The sequence below is a fragment of the Nomascus leucogenys genome, chromosome 10 (genome assembly GCF_006542625.1).
Source record: "Nomascus leucogenys isolate Asia chromosome 10, Asia_NLE_v1, whole genome shotgun sequence".
In the NCBI taxonomy this organism is placed as follows: domain Eukaryota; kingdom Metazoa; phylum Chordata; class Mammalia; order Primates; family Hylobatidae; genus Nomascus; species Nomascus leucogenys.
The window spans coordinates 84,642,311-84,659,045 of NC_044390.1; the positions used below are offsets into that span (position 1 = coordinate 84,642,311).

The 16,735-nt window shown below is 47.7% G+C and overlaps 1 protein-coding gene across 4 annotated transcripts in view; it reads right to left on the reverse strand.

Annotated features, from left to right (window-relative positions):
- Positions 1-3,688: 3,688 nt before the first annotated feature.
- The window catches only part of KSR2 (kinase suppressor of ras 2), a 505,691-nt gene continuing 492,644 nt past the window's right edge, over positions 3,689-16,735 (reverse strand). For 3 of the 4 annotated variants that reach the window (XM_030821474.1, XM_030821473.1, XM_030821476.1), the window contains 4 exons: positions 16,019-16,150; positions 11,033-11,162; positions 9,757-9,890; positions 3,689-7,278 (listed from right to left, as the gene is read on the reverse strand). In XM_030821474.1, the coding sequence (XP_030677334.1) occupies positions 7,272-7,278; positions 9,757-9,890; positions 11,033-11,162; positions 16,019-16,150 (403 nt within the window). In that variant the 3' untranslated portion in view covers positions 3,689-7,271. Of the gene's footprint in view, positions 7,279-9,635; positions 9,891-11,032; positions 11,163-16,018; positions 16,151-16,735 lie in introns of those variants that run through there. The other variant, XM_030821475.1, reaches the window with a different exon arrangement.

The window sequence follows — 16,735 nt, forward strand, 5'->3', positions numbered from 1 at the left end:
TGCAGAGGTTGACCTTGCTGGAGATTCAGAGACAAGCCTGGGAAAGCTTGGGAAGAACAGCCTCCTATCAGCCATTTAGAGATTCAACCACACAACAGTGTTTTAAAAGTTCTGATAAGTCCTGCAATCAAGAAGTTAGTTTCATTTTACCTAAGCATTTCCAATGCATACTTGTCCCAGGACCCTTTCAATAATGCAAATCCAGCTAGTTTTCCATGGAATGAAAGGTCTATGGGACTTGCTTGGGAATCAAGGGCTTATTTAGATCAGGCACATTCTAGACAGAGTCCGTCTCCTCCAGCTCAGTCCTCAGTGGAAGGAGGGCAGCCATTCTCAACCCCATGAGATGAATCCTTCATATTCTTGGTGTTAGGAAATGGGAGCTGCATGATCCCAGTGAGTGGGAAGCAAGGGCCCTTTCCCACCCCGAGAGGGAAGAGCACTCACTGATGTCCACCTCTCAGGAACACAGGACCATAGTTCAACATCCAGCGGGAGAGAGGGAGGGGATAGGAAGCCTGGAGCAGGGACGCTGGAGGGACCCAGGAGGGGCTCTGCCAACCCAGATGTACATTTCCTGGAAATCCGGGCTGCTGCTGGCAGCCTGTCAGTTTGAGAACATAAGTGCAAGCTTCCGTGCAAACTCCCAGAGGGTCCCTGCCGGCCCCTGCACCCTCCCTTCCACAACTTCCTGCTTTTCCTCTCTCTCTCCTGGTTCCAAGTTGCCATTAAGTCTCAGAGGCTGGGACTGTAACATCCCCATGAGCAGCTGGGCATGAACCCCTCGACCCGGGGGTGGGTTCCCAGGAATGGATGAGCCCAATGACTTATTTTTAAAATGCTGGGTCTGCAATTTGGAGGCTGGTTTCTGTCCCTGTACCACAGTTGCCCCATTGAAATGAGAATAAGACTGCCTATCTCCCCAAACCATCACAGGAATTCCAGCCTGGCATGTAGTAAGTGCTCTGTGAATGGAGGCTGTTCAGGGTAGATTGTTACTCTGCCCCCTAGACATCCTGGGCCACCTGACCCAATGGGTCGCTTCATAAGTCACAGATATTAAGCCTGGCAAACTGGCTGGGCACAATGGCTTAGCCCTGTAATCCCGGTGCTTTGGGAGGCTGAAGCAGGGAGATTGCTTGAGACCAGGAGTTCAAGACTAGCGTGGGCAACGTAGCAAGACCCTGTCTCTACAACAAGTAAAAAATTAGCCAGGCATGATGGTGTGCACCTGTAGTACCAGCTATTGGAGAGGCTAAGCTGGGAGGATTGCTTGTGGCCAGGAGTTTGAGGCTGCAGTGAGCTATGATCATGCTGTACTCCAGCCTGGGTGACAGAGCAAGACTCTAACTCTAAACCACAACAAACCTAACAAGCTCATTGGGGTTGATATGGCGCCCACAACATGGTCTGTCAAAGGGGAATCCCGATATCACCCAGCCCTGCCAATGGTGCCCTTCTAATTCCCTGTGCCAGGGTCTTACTCTTACCCAGCAACTCTCTCTGTCTGCATTCTGTAAACATTTCTTGAGCACTTACTATGTGCCAGGCGCTGCTAAGACAAGTCCAGGAGGCCACTGGGACCGCAGATTCTCCACCAACTTCCTGCCCCACTACTGGTTTCAAAATTCAACTGGTAACAGAATGGGTATGGACTGCAGGGCCTCGAGAAGGGAGTCTGGGCTTTGGGTTAATATCATAGTCAGGCACTGACCAGAGGGGACAGAGGTTCACTGTGGCTCCACATTCCAGGACCCAGACTGACATTTGCTGCCTGTCACTCCCCTTGGAGTTCAAAGTGATTCCCTTGCAGGTGTGTGCAGGTGAGGGGGAGGTGGATGGGAGGAGGCGAGGCTGGGAGCCAGGAAGAGTGGCCACGTCAGTCTGTCTGGGAACTTCCCCACATCACAGGCAAAGCCAAAAAAGGAAACAGCAAAATGTAGCTCATCAAAATCCACTCCTTTGTCAATGAACAAGAGTATAGATAAAATCAGATGCTGTGTCACCAACCGCTTTGGATAGGGTCATGAGGCACATTCAGGGGTAAAGTGACAGTCCTGCTACAGGCAAGCCACTTACACACAGGCTGTTCCCATACAGCCACAGAACTGAGATCCAGAGCTGTTGGAATTCAGTGATGGGACGTGTTGATTGGGGCAAGCTTGGTAAGCATGACAGCAACAGCCTGACCTTGTAGACCAGGAATTCTGGGGAATCTATCTTTCAGGGGACCTGGGTTCTACAGTGGAGGACCAGTCAAGGCACAGGAGAAAACGTCTTAGAGGGTGTTATGAGTTGTGGTCTCCCCAGATCCTTTCCCCAGCAAAAAAAAAAGACATGTTGAAGTCCTCATTCCTAGTACCTCAGAATGTGACTTCATTTGGAGAGAGGGTCTTTGCAGATATAATTAGTTAAGATGAGGTCATACGTAAGTAGGGTGGGCCCCTAATCCAATGTGACTCGTGTCCTTATAAGACGGCCATATGAAGATAGGGACACACAGAGAGATGATGAGGGCAGGGATTGGACTGACATGGCTGCAAGCCAAGGAACGCCAGTATGACCAGGAAAGCACCAGGAGTTCAGAAGCCGCCAGGAAGGATTCCCTTACAGATTTCAGGGGGAGCACGGCCCTGCTAACGCTTTGATTTTGGACTTCTGGCATCCAGATAGGTGAGAGATGATATATCTGTTGTTGCAGGCCCCAGTGGGTGGTGGTTTGCTGCAGCAGTCCTGGGAGCCTCACGGAGGTGAGGGGGGCTTGGGGATATGGTGGCACAGTGGAACAAGACCAGCCTGCAGGGGATGGATGGGTGAAGTGAAGGTGGGCACAGGATGAGGATAGGGAGGGCATATTTTGGGAGTCAAGACTGAGAACCAGTGTGGGGAAAGAAAGCCAGGGATGGGAATAAAATCACGGAGCGTTGGAACCCTAATCTAATAAGATTGTTGTCCTTATCGGAAGAAGAGATACTGGGGATGTGCAGTCACAGAAGAAAGGCCACATGAGGTCATGATCAGAGGGCAGCTGTCTGCAAGCCAAAGAAAGAGGCCTCACCAGAAACCAACCCTGCTGACACCTTGATCTTGGGACTTCCAGCCTCAAGAATTGTGAGGAATAAATTGGTGTTGTTTAAGCCACTCGGTGTGTGATATTTTGTTATTATGGCCACCCTTACTTAGCAAATGAAGAGTTTTAAAGTCCAGGGAGTTGATCCAGCCTTCAGGGCCTGAATTGCCTCCATATCACACAGGCCAAGCAGTCAACACCTGCTCCACCCTATCCAAGGACAGGGAGTTCTCTACTTCCTGAGGCAGCCCACTGCATCTTGGGGCAAGCTGTCCTTCTTCCGCTGAAACAAGTTCTCTCCCCCTCCAACTTCCTGTTCCTCCCCTGACAGCCATATCCAACCCTCTCTATCAAAGGCTCCTGTTCCTCCCCTGACAGCCATATATCCAATCCTCTCTATCAAAGGCTAGCAAAGTTACGAAAGGGCCAGATTGTAAATGTTTTTGACTGTGTGGGCCACATCGTCTCTGTTGCAAATAGCCGGCTCCGTCACAGTTGCATAGAAGCGGCCATGGTTGTGTAAATGGAGAGGTGATTGTGCTCTGATAACATTTTGTTTATTGACATGAAATTTGAATGTTACAGAATTTTCATGTCATGAAATATTATTCTTTTGACTTTTCCTCAATTAAAACATGTAAAAACCATTTGGCAGGCTGGATATGGCCTATGGGGCATAGCCTGCCAGCCCCGGGTTTAGATTTCTCAAGATAATGATTGGCCTGAGCGCTGTGTCTACTACTTCCTCTGTTTGCCTTTGATGATCAGCTGTAGCTGGGGATGGGAATGGTGGAAGGTGAGATAAGGCTGGTTTTGTGTGTTTGTGGGGAGGGGCATGTTGTGTGTATATGGCATGGGAGGTGAGAAAAAGGGAAGAACTAGGTTCCCTGGATACAAAAGTCTAGTGATCAATATCAGTCAAGGGCTTCTATTGACTGACAATCCAAGGTAGCTGTGGAGACAAGTGGATGGGGTGAGGATGGGGGGTCCATGGCAAGATGAAAACTTTCTCTTTGATCAGTAAAAGGAATACCAGGACAAAATGGATCTAAGTAATGACTTTGGGTTTCCAGATTGGCTCTGGGGAGGGGGACACACGGGGCATGTCCTCCCACAGGAGGCCAAGAAGGAAGCTCCTTGGTTTTATGAACAATCTGTATCCTGGAAGAGTTGGGTGAAATTTATGTGCAAATCCACATGCCCTTTAAAGAAAGCTGAGATGTTTCTCTCTGCAAAGCCAAGGCTTCCTGGTGAATCTTCACCCTGTGGACTGGTCCCCTTGGGAAGCCCATGTATATGAGGGTTTGCTAAAAGCAAGACAGACTGGAACAACTCGCTGTTGAGTCAGTGACTTATGTGTACAGGGCACCTGCGTGCAGCTGTGATGGGACAAGGGCAAACACACAAATCTTGGTTGTGTGGATTGTATAGAATGAGTTGCAGGTGAGGCTGGTAATTATGATGTGAAAATATACAACCTCTTTCCTTTTTTTTTTTTTTCCTCCCTGCGTAAGATGAATATAACCTCCTCCCAAAACTTCATCAGTGAATAAAGATGGAAGCCAGCGGGGAAAGCAGTGGTTTGGTTCTTCCTGGATTTAAATGTGTGCAAATTAAAGCTGGTTTCTCAACAAGTCAGGGCAGTGTAGAGGGGACAGGGTAGGGGTGTCAGGAAGGGACTGAAGGCCAGGAGCCTGGCCTGGCTGCAGCAGAGACCAATGCAGGTGGGGACAGAGTAGTGAAGTGGGGAAAGATCGAGAAGTCAAGAGCAAGTGACACAGATTCAGGGATGGACCCAAGGTAGCCTGTTCCACAAAGGGCTGGGTTTTCCCCCTGGATCACTCAGGCCCTGTCCTTAATCCCAAACTGGTGCTCATGAATGAATGGAAAAATCAGCTGTTGGAGACCATGCTAGGCCTTGCAAAGGCTGTGGCTGGACATTTTAGCTAATTCTGGAAATGGGAGAGGCAAGAGTGAGAAGGTGCCAGTTCTTGTGGACATTTCAGCTGCAGGGTAGTAGACCCTGGCTGCCTCTTCCCTTCCTCATATCCTGTCTCTCGGCACAAGGGAACATGACAAGGACTGGAGCCCGTGGACCCAAGAAGTCCTGGTGTGATGGAAGAGAAGTGAGTGGTTGGGTTTCAGGCACTCAGTAGGCTGCTGGGCAGAGCCAAGACAGGTGCAAGTCCAGGCCCAGGGCTGGGACACAGAGTGTTGTGTTGGGATGGGGAGGTGTCCATTGACAAGAGCCATCCCCAGCAACCCCGGAGTGGCTGGGGCTCAAGCAAACATGTATAAAATGCCTCCAAGACACACACACGTCGTCAAGCCAAGAGCCATAGATGTCCCCAGAAGAGCAGTGTCCACTCAGGAGCAGCCCAAGCCGGGGTCTTTAGTCCTCTAGTCCCAGTAAGCTGGGAGAGTTGGAAAGGCAATTCAGGAGGGCCCTTTGGGAAACACAGGGGTTTCCTGTAGCCAGGCTCCTGGGAAGCATGACTGGTCTCACCATTCTTCCCGGTTTGGAAGCAGGTTTGGCCCCCAGAGCATGAACCAGTCTGGGAGCCACACAAGGTGGGGAAGAGATCCCCATAGGTCTATTTGGATTTTGAAAGTAAGATCAGGCAGGGTTTTTGAAGTTCCAGTTCCTCTCTCTGGCTCTCTAGGAGGGAGATGCCTGGATAGATAGTAGCTACAAGAAAACTAAGGCCCAGGTAGTACCCAGGAAATACAGAGGGGCTGTGGCCGCCCTGGGCTTCCTGTTCACTGCCCAGATACTCCTGTTATTGCTCTGCTTGGGGACACATTTCTCTTTTGTGCCAGGTCACATCCAGGGGGTCAGGGCTTTGAAAACATGGGCAAATGACCCAGAGGCTCTCCTCTCCCATCTGCATGTCCAGCCTGCTCTCGGCATCCTTCCTACAGAACACCAGGGGCTTCCCCAACATGGTCAGGAAGAGTCGCCGGCCCAGGTTGGGATCAAGAGGAGGGAGGGAAGGTGGGGCACTGAGGGAACACACACAGGTGAGGGACACAGGCTTCCGACGGGGAAGCCACTTGAGGACCCCGCACCAGGCTAGAGCGAAGAACGCAGAACTGTAACAAACATCCTCCCTTTGTGCTCCCCCAACAGGACTCCTTAAGGGTGACAGGCAGGGATATCTTTCGCAAATGTGTTATCATAGGTACAACCACATAACCCAACATAAACGTATCCCAAGGACCCGCATCCACCTTGGTGGGGGAATAAGCTTCACTGGTGTGAGTAGCAGAGAAGAAGGAAGAAAAGGAATGTCCTAGAACTCCCTGCCCAGAGCCCTGATTTTCTCAGGGACCAGACTTCAGAGGGTGCCCTGAATGACGGTGAGCTCTAAGCAGCCCCTCAGACATCATCTTGGCTTTCCAAATGGCAAGGAGGTGGGGGCAGTGAGGCGAAAAGGGATGCTACTCTCAGAGAACAGGAAAAAACAGCAGAAATGGGGGAATAGGTCCCCCAGAGAGACCCAGAACTCAAAAGACATTCTAACCTTCCTACTGTACTTCAGAGCTCTATGCAAAGGTGCCACACGCCATGACAGGCTTGGGTTGGGGTGTCTGAAAACAGGTATTTCCAAAGGAACGAGCTTAGCCACTCTCGACCTTCCCTACTCGATCTTGGCTCAGTAGCCTTGACTAAGCTGCCACTCGGCTCTGTACCCTTCTCTTAGCTTCCCAGATGGCACAGCTGGAACCCACCACACACAGACAGAACTGAGGGGTGCCCCATCATTGGGACAGTCTGGCTCTTGCTTGTCAAGGTGAAACAAGAGTGAACAACGTCAAACACAGACACACACACACACATAGCCCCGTCTGTGAGCCTGCCCACGTGGGGTCTCCTGTCCTAGTCCCATAGCCCAAAGGCACCACATGCAGCCTGCAGTGCTCTCATTTGTGCTGTCCCCTGGGCCGCACTGATCAATAATGCATCACCCTGGCTGGTCCGGTTCAGTCCTAGCTCGGGGGTCCCCAACACTGCCCGAGGAAAAGGGCTCAGGTCTGAGGTGCAGGGAGGCCGCCGAGCAGTTGTCCAGTGCTCCCAGGTCGGTCGGGGTGGGTGCCCTCTGATGCTGAGTCTCTGGCCTCCTGAGCTGGCAGAGGACAGAGTAGGGAGGGAGAGGTGACGGGAGCCCAGGCAGCTGGGTGCCGTCCCGAAGTCCAAAGGTCACAGCCTGGAGTGGGGAGAGAAGGGAGAGAGCAGCGAGAGGTCACAAGGCTATGATGATATCATCCGTTGTGAATGAGCACCCTCTCAGAGGGCCAGGTGGCTTGAGATGAACTGTTCCTGTCTTCTGCAAGAAGACGTGGAAGAGATTTCTGCTAACTGAGTTCTTACTATATGCTGGGCTCTGCACCAAGTGCCACACACACCTCATCCCATTTAAGCCTGAGATGAGCCTGCAATATAGGCTACGAATATTTTCAAAGATGAAAATAATCAGAGACGAACTTCTATGATGGAATCATACAATTTCACAGATGAAAACACTGAGGCTCAGAGAGGTTAAGTGTTTTGCCCAAGGGCACACTGCCAGGAAGCAGCAGGGTCAGGATTTGAACCCAGAATTTTTCCCACTTAGGCATGGACTAGGAATGGTCATCTAGTGTGTGGGGCTGGGATAAAGCTCTGTAACAGCTAGAGAGGCAGGAAGAGGGCGTGGGAATGGGATCCACACTGCAGCCTCCTGCTATGGGCAGACTTTGCTGTCCACTGCAGCAAAAGGAACTCATTTATTTTGTTGACTGCTGTATTCTCACTCTTAGAACAGTGTCTAGCACATAAAAGATGTTCAGTACACATGGGCCGAATAAAAAAAAAAAAGGAATGAATGGAAGAGGGAATGAATGGAAAATTCCACTGAACCCAGCATCCCATTCTGCTAGACCACAGGGTTTCTGGTCCTGTGTTTTTTTTTTTTTTTTTTCCAGCCCAACTCCACAATAAAATATAGAAAAAGGAACCTCCTGCCTTTGCCTCCAACCAGTAAGCTTTAAGTCCCTCTCTTTAGTTGAACTGCTGGGTCCTGCCTGGAGCTCCAACACTAATTCTCGAACTTGCCAGCACTCCTTTAGCTGGGCAGAGTTTTTGCTTGTTAAAGCTTCCTTCTGTCTGTTTTCATATCCAGTCCATTGTACATCCTGCCAGGCTGCCACAATAGGGCTCGGTCTCCCTCTTGGCAGATGACAGCAGCTGAGCTACAGTGAGTGCCTGCTATGTGAGAGGCACCTGCTACCCAGGTGCTCTACACGTGGCCACATGGGACTTGCACAGCATTTCTGCTAGAGCAGTTTCACTGCCCTCACCTTTCAGAGCATGCAACTGTAGCTCAGAGAGGCCAAGTGATGTGCCCAAGACCACAGAGCTATTACGCAGTGGAGTGGGAATTCCAATCTATGTCTGTCTGTAAAGTTTATGCTCCTTCCAGTGGTCTGGGGAAAGGAGAAGCCCCTGGGGAAAGAAGAGATTCCATCCTTCAGGTTCAGCAAGCTCAAATGGCAGGGGAAGGGAGTCAAAAAGAGCCTCCTAATGTCCACAGCCCCTGGGGACATCTGCTTTTCAGGACGCTGCCTTGGGGAACTCCATGGGAAGACTCTGACAGTGGCTGTGGTACACCACACACACAGGTGGGAGTATCTGCATCTGTGGGTACTGCTTGTCTTTAGTGGGTAAGCCATGGCAGTGCAAGTGTGTATATACACATCTTCATGTAGCATGTAATGTGATTGTGTACCTGTGTGTGTATGTGTCTGAGTCTGCCTATGTATGCAGGCTTCCGTGTAGGGGTGTGTATTCATGGAATGTTTTTGTATATGGACATGTGTGAGTACAGATCTGAGTGCGGCTGTGTGTGAATGAATTTGTATAGAGGTATGTTTTTAAGTACTGCTCCTGTGGCTGCATGAGTGTGAGTACCTGAGAATGTCTGTGTGAGTGTGCCAACCATGAATACCTGGGAGCAACTGGCAGAGCCATGGGGGGCCCTCAGTAGCCTCATCTGGGCCTGTCTCACTTTTACCTTCTAGAGAACTCAGTCATGGAAGCTGGGGCTGGTGAGGGAGGTCCCAGAAAGAGATTCCACACTCATTATCTCAGATAGAGCTACTGATCTCCAGCCAGAAACAAGGGGGAGGGGCATGGTCTGGAGCCTCTTATGAGGAAGCCAGAGATACTTCTGGTAAGAAGCTCAGAGCCTTTCCTGCTCTGGCATTCATGCAATAGAGAATGCTGGAAGCTGTGATCTGCCATGAGAGGGGCAGGCTGCTGGCCCATAAGGAAGAGTTCCAGAAAGCTGGGCCTTGTGGAGGGGTACTCTGAATACCTGACATATGGAGGGCTTGGCAGATTCAGGCATCACCTCACTGCATGATGCTCAGACTCATCGGGGCATCGATCTTCATCAGGAAGAGATAAGCAATGAGAAACCCAGGGTAGCTACCCGAACGAAGACCCATAGGACAGAATCCAGGACCCAAACCCCAAAACAGATTCCACTGAACAGAAACCTAGGAGGGAAGGGTGGTTGCCGAAGGGTGGGCACATGGATAGGAGCTTCTTGGGAGAGGAGTAAAAAAGATGCAGAGGGGATCAAAAAGGTGACAAAGGGCAGAGGACAAGGCAGTGGGGAGAGATGCTAAGGGAGAAAACCTACTCTGCAGACTTCCAGAAATGTCCAGGGTGAGACAGGCGGCGGTTTCGCTTTGGCAGTTTCTCCAGCATGTCCATGAGCTTGGTGAAGGTAGGTCTCTCTTCTTGTTCAAAGGCCCAGCAGAAGAGAAGAATGTCCTAAATGAAACCAATGTGTGGTGATTACACATAAATGGTGATTTCTTGATTACTCTTTGGCATCACATTTGATCTGCCAATTTGTCCACAAATCTGCCCCATTTCCATATTCCTCCATCATCCATCCATCCATCCATCCATCCATCCATCCATCCATCTGGCACGTATCTACACATCTACCCATCCATATCAATTCACTCTTCCATCCTTCATCCATCCATCCACCCATATATGATCCATCCATCCATTCATCCACTCATCCGCCCATCATGCATGCATCTATATATCCACCCATCTATGCCAATTCACTCATTCATTCTTCATCCTTCATTATCCATCCATCCATCCATCCATCCATCCATCCATCCATCCATTTACCATCCATCCATCCTTCTTCCCATGTACTTTCTGAGCCCAAATAACAACCAGGTAAGCTCTATTCTAGAAGGTCTAGGATACACTGAGATCAACAATACTTCCCAGTTTCTTGACATTTTTCTTAAGAGAAGGGACAAAAGGGAAACCTGGGGTCTCCATCCATATCTCAATACTATAAGAGCCCTTCAAAGTCAGAGGAGAAAAGTTACTTTTAGTAATCTCTTCATCACCTAGGTGCAGGTAATCTTTAGAAACATATCACATAATTACTCCTTCTCTGACTTATGTGTCTTCTGATCAAAAGAGAGGATTCCTCCTGCTGTGTTTTAGAGGAAGATTGTTAATATATACCCAGGCTCCTCTGTTTCTGTATGTCTTGTTCTAAGTTAGATAATGCCTTACAATTATTATGTAGATGCAAATAAAATTAGAACCATTAATATTTGTGATGTTTTAATTCATATCTTTTAAAAATACCAGAAAAAGAGGGATATATTGGTTCTACCTAACTCAGCAACCCATAGCTAGGAAAAACCTGACCACGTGTTACTGTGCCCCTGGTGGCAGGTACCTGAAATTGCAGGCACAGTGCAGCAGCCTTGCCTTTGAAGCTTCAAACTGCTACCTGACAAGGTTGCAATGCATATTTTTTTGGTCACTCTATGGGAAAGCATTTGTAACCTTAACACATAATAAAAAGAAGGCCCATGACTGTGTCTGTGTCTCCCCTCATCCCCCAAGTCTGGCCCTATCTTGGGACTTACCGAGATTTCTTTTCCCATGCCAATCTGGCTGAGGTTGGGTTTCATGCCTGTGCCCATTTGCCAGATTATTGCCTCTGCTGGTTGGGTCTTGAAAGGCCATTCCCTGGCGTGGAGTTCATACCAGATTGTGCTGTTGGCAGACGTTGTTAAAGGGGTGTTGGTGTGGTGTGTCACTTGCAACCTTGTACCTCCATTATTAGCACACACCCGCCCAGCCAGTCTCCTGGCACCCATTCTCCCCAGTTTCTTCCTCATGGGGTTGGTATTTTGCCATGTGGGACACACCTAAAGCTTTCTTAATGTCTTAGAAGTCATGTTTATCCCAGGATATCTTCTAATGAATAGTTAAATATAATGTGGTTAGGATCTCTGTCCCTGATTCTACTTGCAATGATTCTAGGAAATCATTGCAAATAAATAATGAGGGATACAAAAATTTATTTATAAGGATATTCTCTAGAGCATTATATATAATATTGAAAAAAGTAAAAATAACACAATTGTCCAGTAAGAGGAATTGGTTATATGCATTATGGTAAATCCATAAAATAAAATGAAATGCTGTATTATTATTAAAACATTTCAAATAAATTTTGCTGACATAAAAAATGCTCAATATATAACCTTAGGTAAAAAAAAAGCAGGATATGAGACTGTATGTAAGGTTTGATATTGCTTTTTAAAAAACCATTATAAATATATATGAACAAGAGAATAAAGTAAAGCATAGCAAAATGTTGAAAATAACTAACTCTGGGTGACAGGTTAGGATTTTTTTTCTTTTATACTCGTTCTTTTTTTCCTAAGTATAAACCATCCTGCGGAATGGTAGAAAGAAAAAAAGAGGTTTGCGAGTGACTTGGGTTCAAGTCCTGATTTTATTTATACTAGTAGTATAACAGGGTAGGTTTCCTGGTATGTCACTTCACTTCTCCAAATGCAGGTTTTCTTACCCGATAAATGAGAATAATGATAACATCACAGTGGAAGGATGTTTATCTGGGACTCCGAATGCCAAAACAAATCCATGCTAGGATTATTCTAGAGGGATTTACCACATTATTTTCTGCTTCATAAATCGTGACATTGTAATTAATGGAGAAAGGATTGCTCTAGTGAGTAGCATGTGCCATGAATAGGGTGATGGGCCAGGTGGTGCCTAAATGATGCTGTGAAGCGTGAATAGCAGTGAGGACCGCAGTGGATGAAACATGATGCTAGGGTGTCACTGAGCTGTACCATGGGGACAGATCTCAGCGCTTTGAGCACAAGTTATAATAAATAATAATGCTTATTGAGGTTTTACTCTGCACTAGGCACTATTCTAAGTTTTTTTGCGGAGGGGGGTCTATTCAGCATGTCTTTTTATTCTGATGCTTTGACTACTTGGGACTCTGCTGACCCTGGAGGGTCTGCCCCTTCCAGGAACAGCCAATTCCTGGAAATAGTAAAGCGCTCACCTGTGAGCACAGCTTCCACAGGCTAATCAGATAATCCAGAGCTCACACTCATACTGCCAACTACCTCCTTAATTGGGCATTCAAGTTCCAGGCCAGTATTCCCCAGCCCCTATATGCCAGAGCCTGCTGAAATCATTCAAACAAGCCAATCCTAAGCCTTCTTGCCCTGCCTCTCCTGCTCCTTCCCAGGAGCCACAACAAAGGCTCTTCCCAATGTTTTCCTCACATTTCCTCTGCCTCCAGACCGACCCTGGTGCTGCCCCCTGTGGACACTGCATGGTGTGGCACACCCCCTCTGGGAACTGTGAGTAACAAACCATCTTTTCAAAGGCTACTGTTGGCCTCATGCTGCCTGAATAATAACAAAACCTACATTTTAAAACAGGAGGCATTATTATTAATAGTATCCCCCTTTCATAGATGAGGAAACTGATGCCCTGAAGGTTGTGTGTCTTTCCCAAGATAACACAGCAAACAAGAAGGGCAGCCAGAAGCTGAACTTAGTCCATCTAACTCCAAGACGGTGCCACTGGCCAACGTGCTATCCTAGGAAGCTTAGACTCCATCCTATTTAAGAGTCCTTTGTAATCAGGAAAGTGCACAATTTGGGAGGTGTGAGCTTGTGGTTGGTGAAGGAGGCATAGACAGACTCATCCACCACTCATGTGAAAGGGGGAAGGGTGTTTTGAGTTATTCCCTGTGCTGGGTACCTTACAAATGTTTTCTCACTCAATTCTTAGAACACCTCAATGGATTTATTATCCTTGATTTACAGTTGAGAGAAATAGGACTTTGAGTGGCAAAATAAATCCCAAACCCATCCGGGCTCTATGGTTAAAAGCTCCAACTCTAGAGTACAGGATATTCCAGGTGAATCTCAGCACCATCATTCATCACTGTAAGGCATGTCACTAAGCCATCTGAAGCCTCAGTATTCTCACCTGTCAGTTGGGAGCAACATGGTATCTGCTTTGAAGGGTGCTCGTAAAAATTGTGAGACAGTGCACCTAAAAGGCTTAACACAGTGCTCAATCCTCTTTAAAAAGTTCATTTTTGTTCTAAGTCATTTCTGAGCACGAGGTTCCCAAGCAACAGGATGCACCTAATTGGCAGGAAACCAGAGCGCCGGGTCCTTCGGAATTCAGCAGTGTCAGAAATAAAAGCCTCATTAAAACTTCCTTTGAAACCCAACTTTCAAGAGAAACTCACTTTAAGGAAAAAAGATTTGCTGAAGATGAAAACTCCAGCAGAAAACCAATTATTCTGGTACATTTTGTTAATCACATTTTTTTTTCTTTTGCTAAATTTACACTAAACTATACCAACTTAATTATTGCAATTTGGTTTCAGATAACAATATCTAACTAGATAAAGATTTGGGCATAAAATAATCAGGCCAACTGACATCCTCTAAAGGGGCCCAAGCAACAGATGTTGAGAATTCTGATCTTCCAGAAATATCTCCTCAGGGTTTTTCAGTGAGGACGCGGTGGGGGCCCTTTTCCAAGGAAGACTGTCTCTGTAACATCTCTCGGTGGTGCTAAGTCTAATTGCACTCATCTGCAGGCCTGCAACTTTCCCAAACAGCTTCCCCAGTGTTATCTCCCCCAGCCCTTGCAACCACCTGTAGACAAAGTTAGGCAAGGATTTGCATGGCCATGGGAGCCTAGAAGCCTTTCTGGCTATATTTTCTCAGGGCACTCTGCCCTGCATCCTGGCACTGTGTCCTGGGCCCTTCTTCTCCTTCTGTACTTCCAAAGACATCTCATTCTGTCTGTGGCTGCACTTACCTATTTTCTGACAAGTCCTAAACCCCTGTTTTCTACACTAGTCATGTAGAGGCAGCTGTGTTTTGGTGGTTCCATTTGTCATCTCCACGATAGCTCAAACTCACTGTGTCTAAACCTGACCTCTTTGCCTCCCTGGCATGCCCAACCCTGCTGCACCTCCATGGTCTCCACCTTAGTGAATGATGCCACTCTCCACCTGGTTGCTTAAGGCAGCTATCTAGGCACCACCCAAATTCAATCCATGATCAAGCTCTATTGCTTCCACCTCCTATGTGTGCTTCTGATGTCCATTCTCAGCTTTCATACCCATAGGCTCTGATTCAGTGAAGGCTGCCAGCATTTCCCTGTGTATTGGACAGCCGGCCCCCATCCTCTCCTTCTTCATTCCAATCTCTACTCAGCAGCCACAGTGATCTGATTGATCTAAAACTCAAATTAGGATTATGTCACTCCCCCTTCCCCCAGAGCTTAATAACCATCAATGGCTGCTTAGTGCACTGAAGATGAAATGAAAACTCCTTAACTCAACCTTTAAGTCCTTAACTCAACCTTTAAGTCCTCGCAGGATTGACCGTGCTTCCCTCTCTCGTCTCTTATCTCACCACCCCCAGCCTAATTTTTTTCCTGACTCTTCATCCATCAGCTCCCTTTCCTCCCCCAACCCTTCTATATATTCTTCCATGTGGGCAATGTGTTCTCTTTTATTTTTGAACCTTTTTGCACATTCTTTTGATCTGGAACACCTCACCCTGCCCTTGTACTCAACCTTTAACTTAAGCTCAGGATTATTATCTCCTGGAAGCCCTCCCTGACCTCCCAGATGGGATTTGGTTCCTGTTTTATTCCCACAGTCCTGTGTTTATTCTCAGAATAGCATTTATCATACTTTGCTAAAGTTGGATGTTTCCTTATCTGCCTTCCACTAGAAAGAGAGAGTAGGGGCCTCTGGTGGTTTTAAATATGTCCAGTATATTCTTTGATATTCCATTATGTATAAGATAGAGCTTAATTCTTCTCCCCTTAGGTGTGGACTGGATTTAGCAACTTGCTTTTAACAAACAGCATATGATAGAAGCAATGATATGTAAATTTCTGAGACTAGATCATAAATGACAATGAGGCTTGTAGCCACCATGTTGTGAAGTCATTCAAGTAACCTATACACAGGCCCAAGGGTTGTGGAACTGAGGCCTCCTTCCAACAGCTGTGTGAGTGGGCCACCATGGAAGTGGATCCCCAGCCTGCTGAGCCTTCAGATGAGACCACAGCCCTAGCCAATATCTTGACTGCAACCTCATAAAAGCCCACTCAGAACCACTCAGCTAAGCCACTCTCAAATTCCTGACCACAGAAACTTGAGATAAGAAATGTTTTCAGTGGCTAAGTTTTGGGGTAATTTGTTATGTAGTAATAACTAAGACAGCACTGAATCTTGTATCCCCTGCATCTGCTACAATCCTAGCACATAGTAGGCAGCCAGCAAATAGCTATTGAGTAAGTAAATGAGTTGGGTAACTTGTTACAGCCACATAATCCATTAGAAACCAGGCACACAAGTTTGTTAGGGTCATTCTTTCTAGCGTGCCCTACTCAGGTTCCTCCATTCTCACCCAAAAACCAGCCACCTTGGCCCTGTAGACAGGTACACCCTGGCCCTTCCAAAAGCATTGAAAGACTTGAGAAGTGCCCCTCTGCCCAGGCTGTGGCTCTCAATGGCCAGGGCAGGGCCCACTTACCCAAGGGCAAAGACATCAGAGTGCTTGGAGAAGGGGAGCTTATCCTCCTCTGTGTCGGGGGACAGCTGGCGGATGATCTCTGGTGCCAGGTGGCACAGCCAGCCATTCTGGATGCGCAGTTTGTCCTCCCGCCTGGAGAAGCAAAGCACAGGATGAACTCTGTTTCATAGCCCAGGGCAGACCAGTCCCCCTGGCACTGACCCCACATCCCTGGAGCCATCTCTGCTGCCCTTCTTGCTTCCCCCATTGAGCACTGCCTGACCACCTACTGGAGGCCGAGACCCAGTAATAGGTGCAGGGAAGGCTTCTCTAGAGAAACACTCAGGACCCAAACCATCATCGAATTCCATTGCCTCTGAGGCACCCACCTTCTTGCCCATCTTCATTCAATGACACTGGATTCTTGTTATTCATGGCAGTTACGTTCTATAAAGTCACTGGAACACGGAATTAGCAGAATACTGAATCATTGCTCCTGGGGAAATATGTACACATGTACACATCCCTCACATAGTTTGTAATTTTAACCCCTAAAAACAACTTATCTGATAGATTCTGTTTTATTTTACATAATAGACTATGGGGCTCAGAAGTGTTAAGTGACTTGTCTGAGGCAGCCCTACTAACAGGTGCCAGAGTTGAGATTCAAATCTCATTCAACTGGCCCCAGAGTTAGAGCTTCTTATGCTACCCCGCGCTGCCCATTCTGTCTCAACC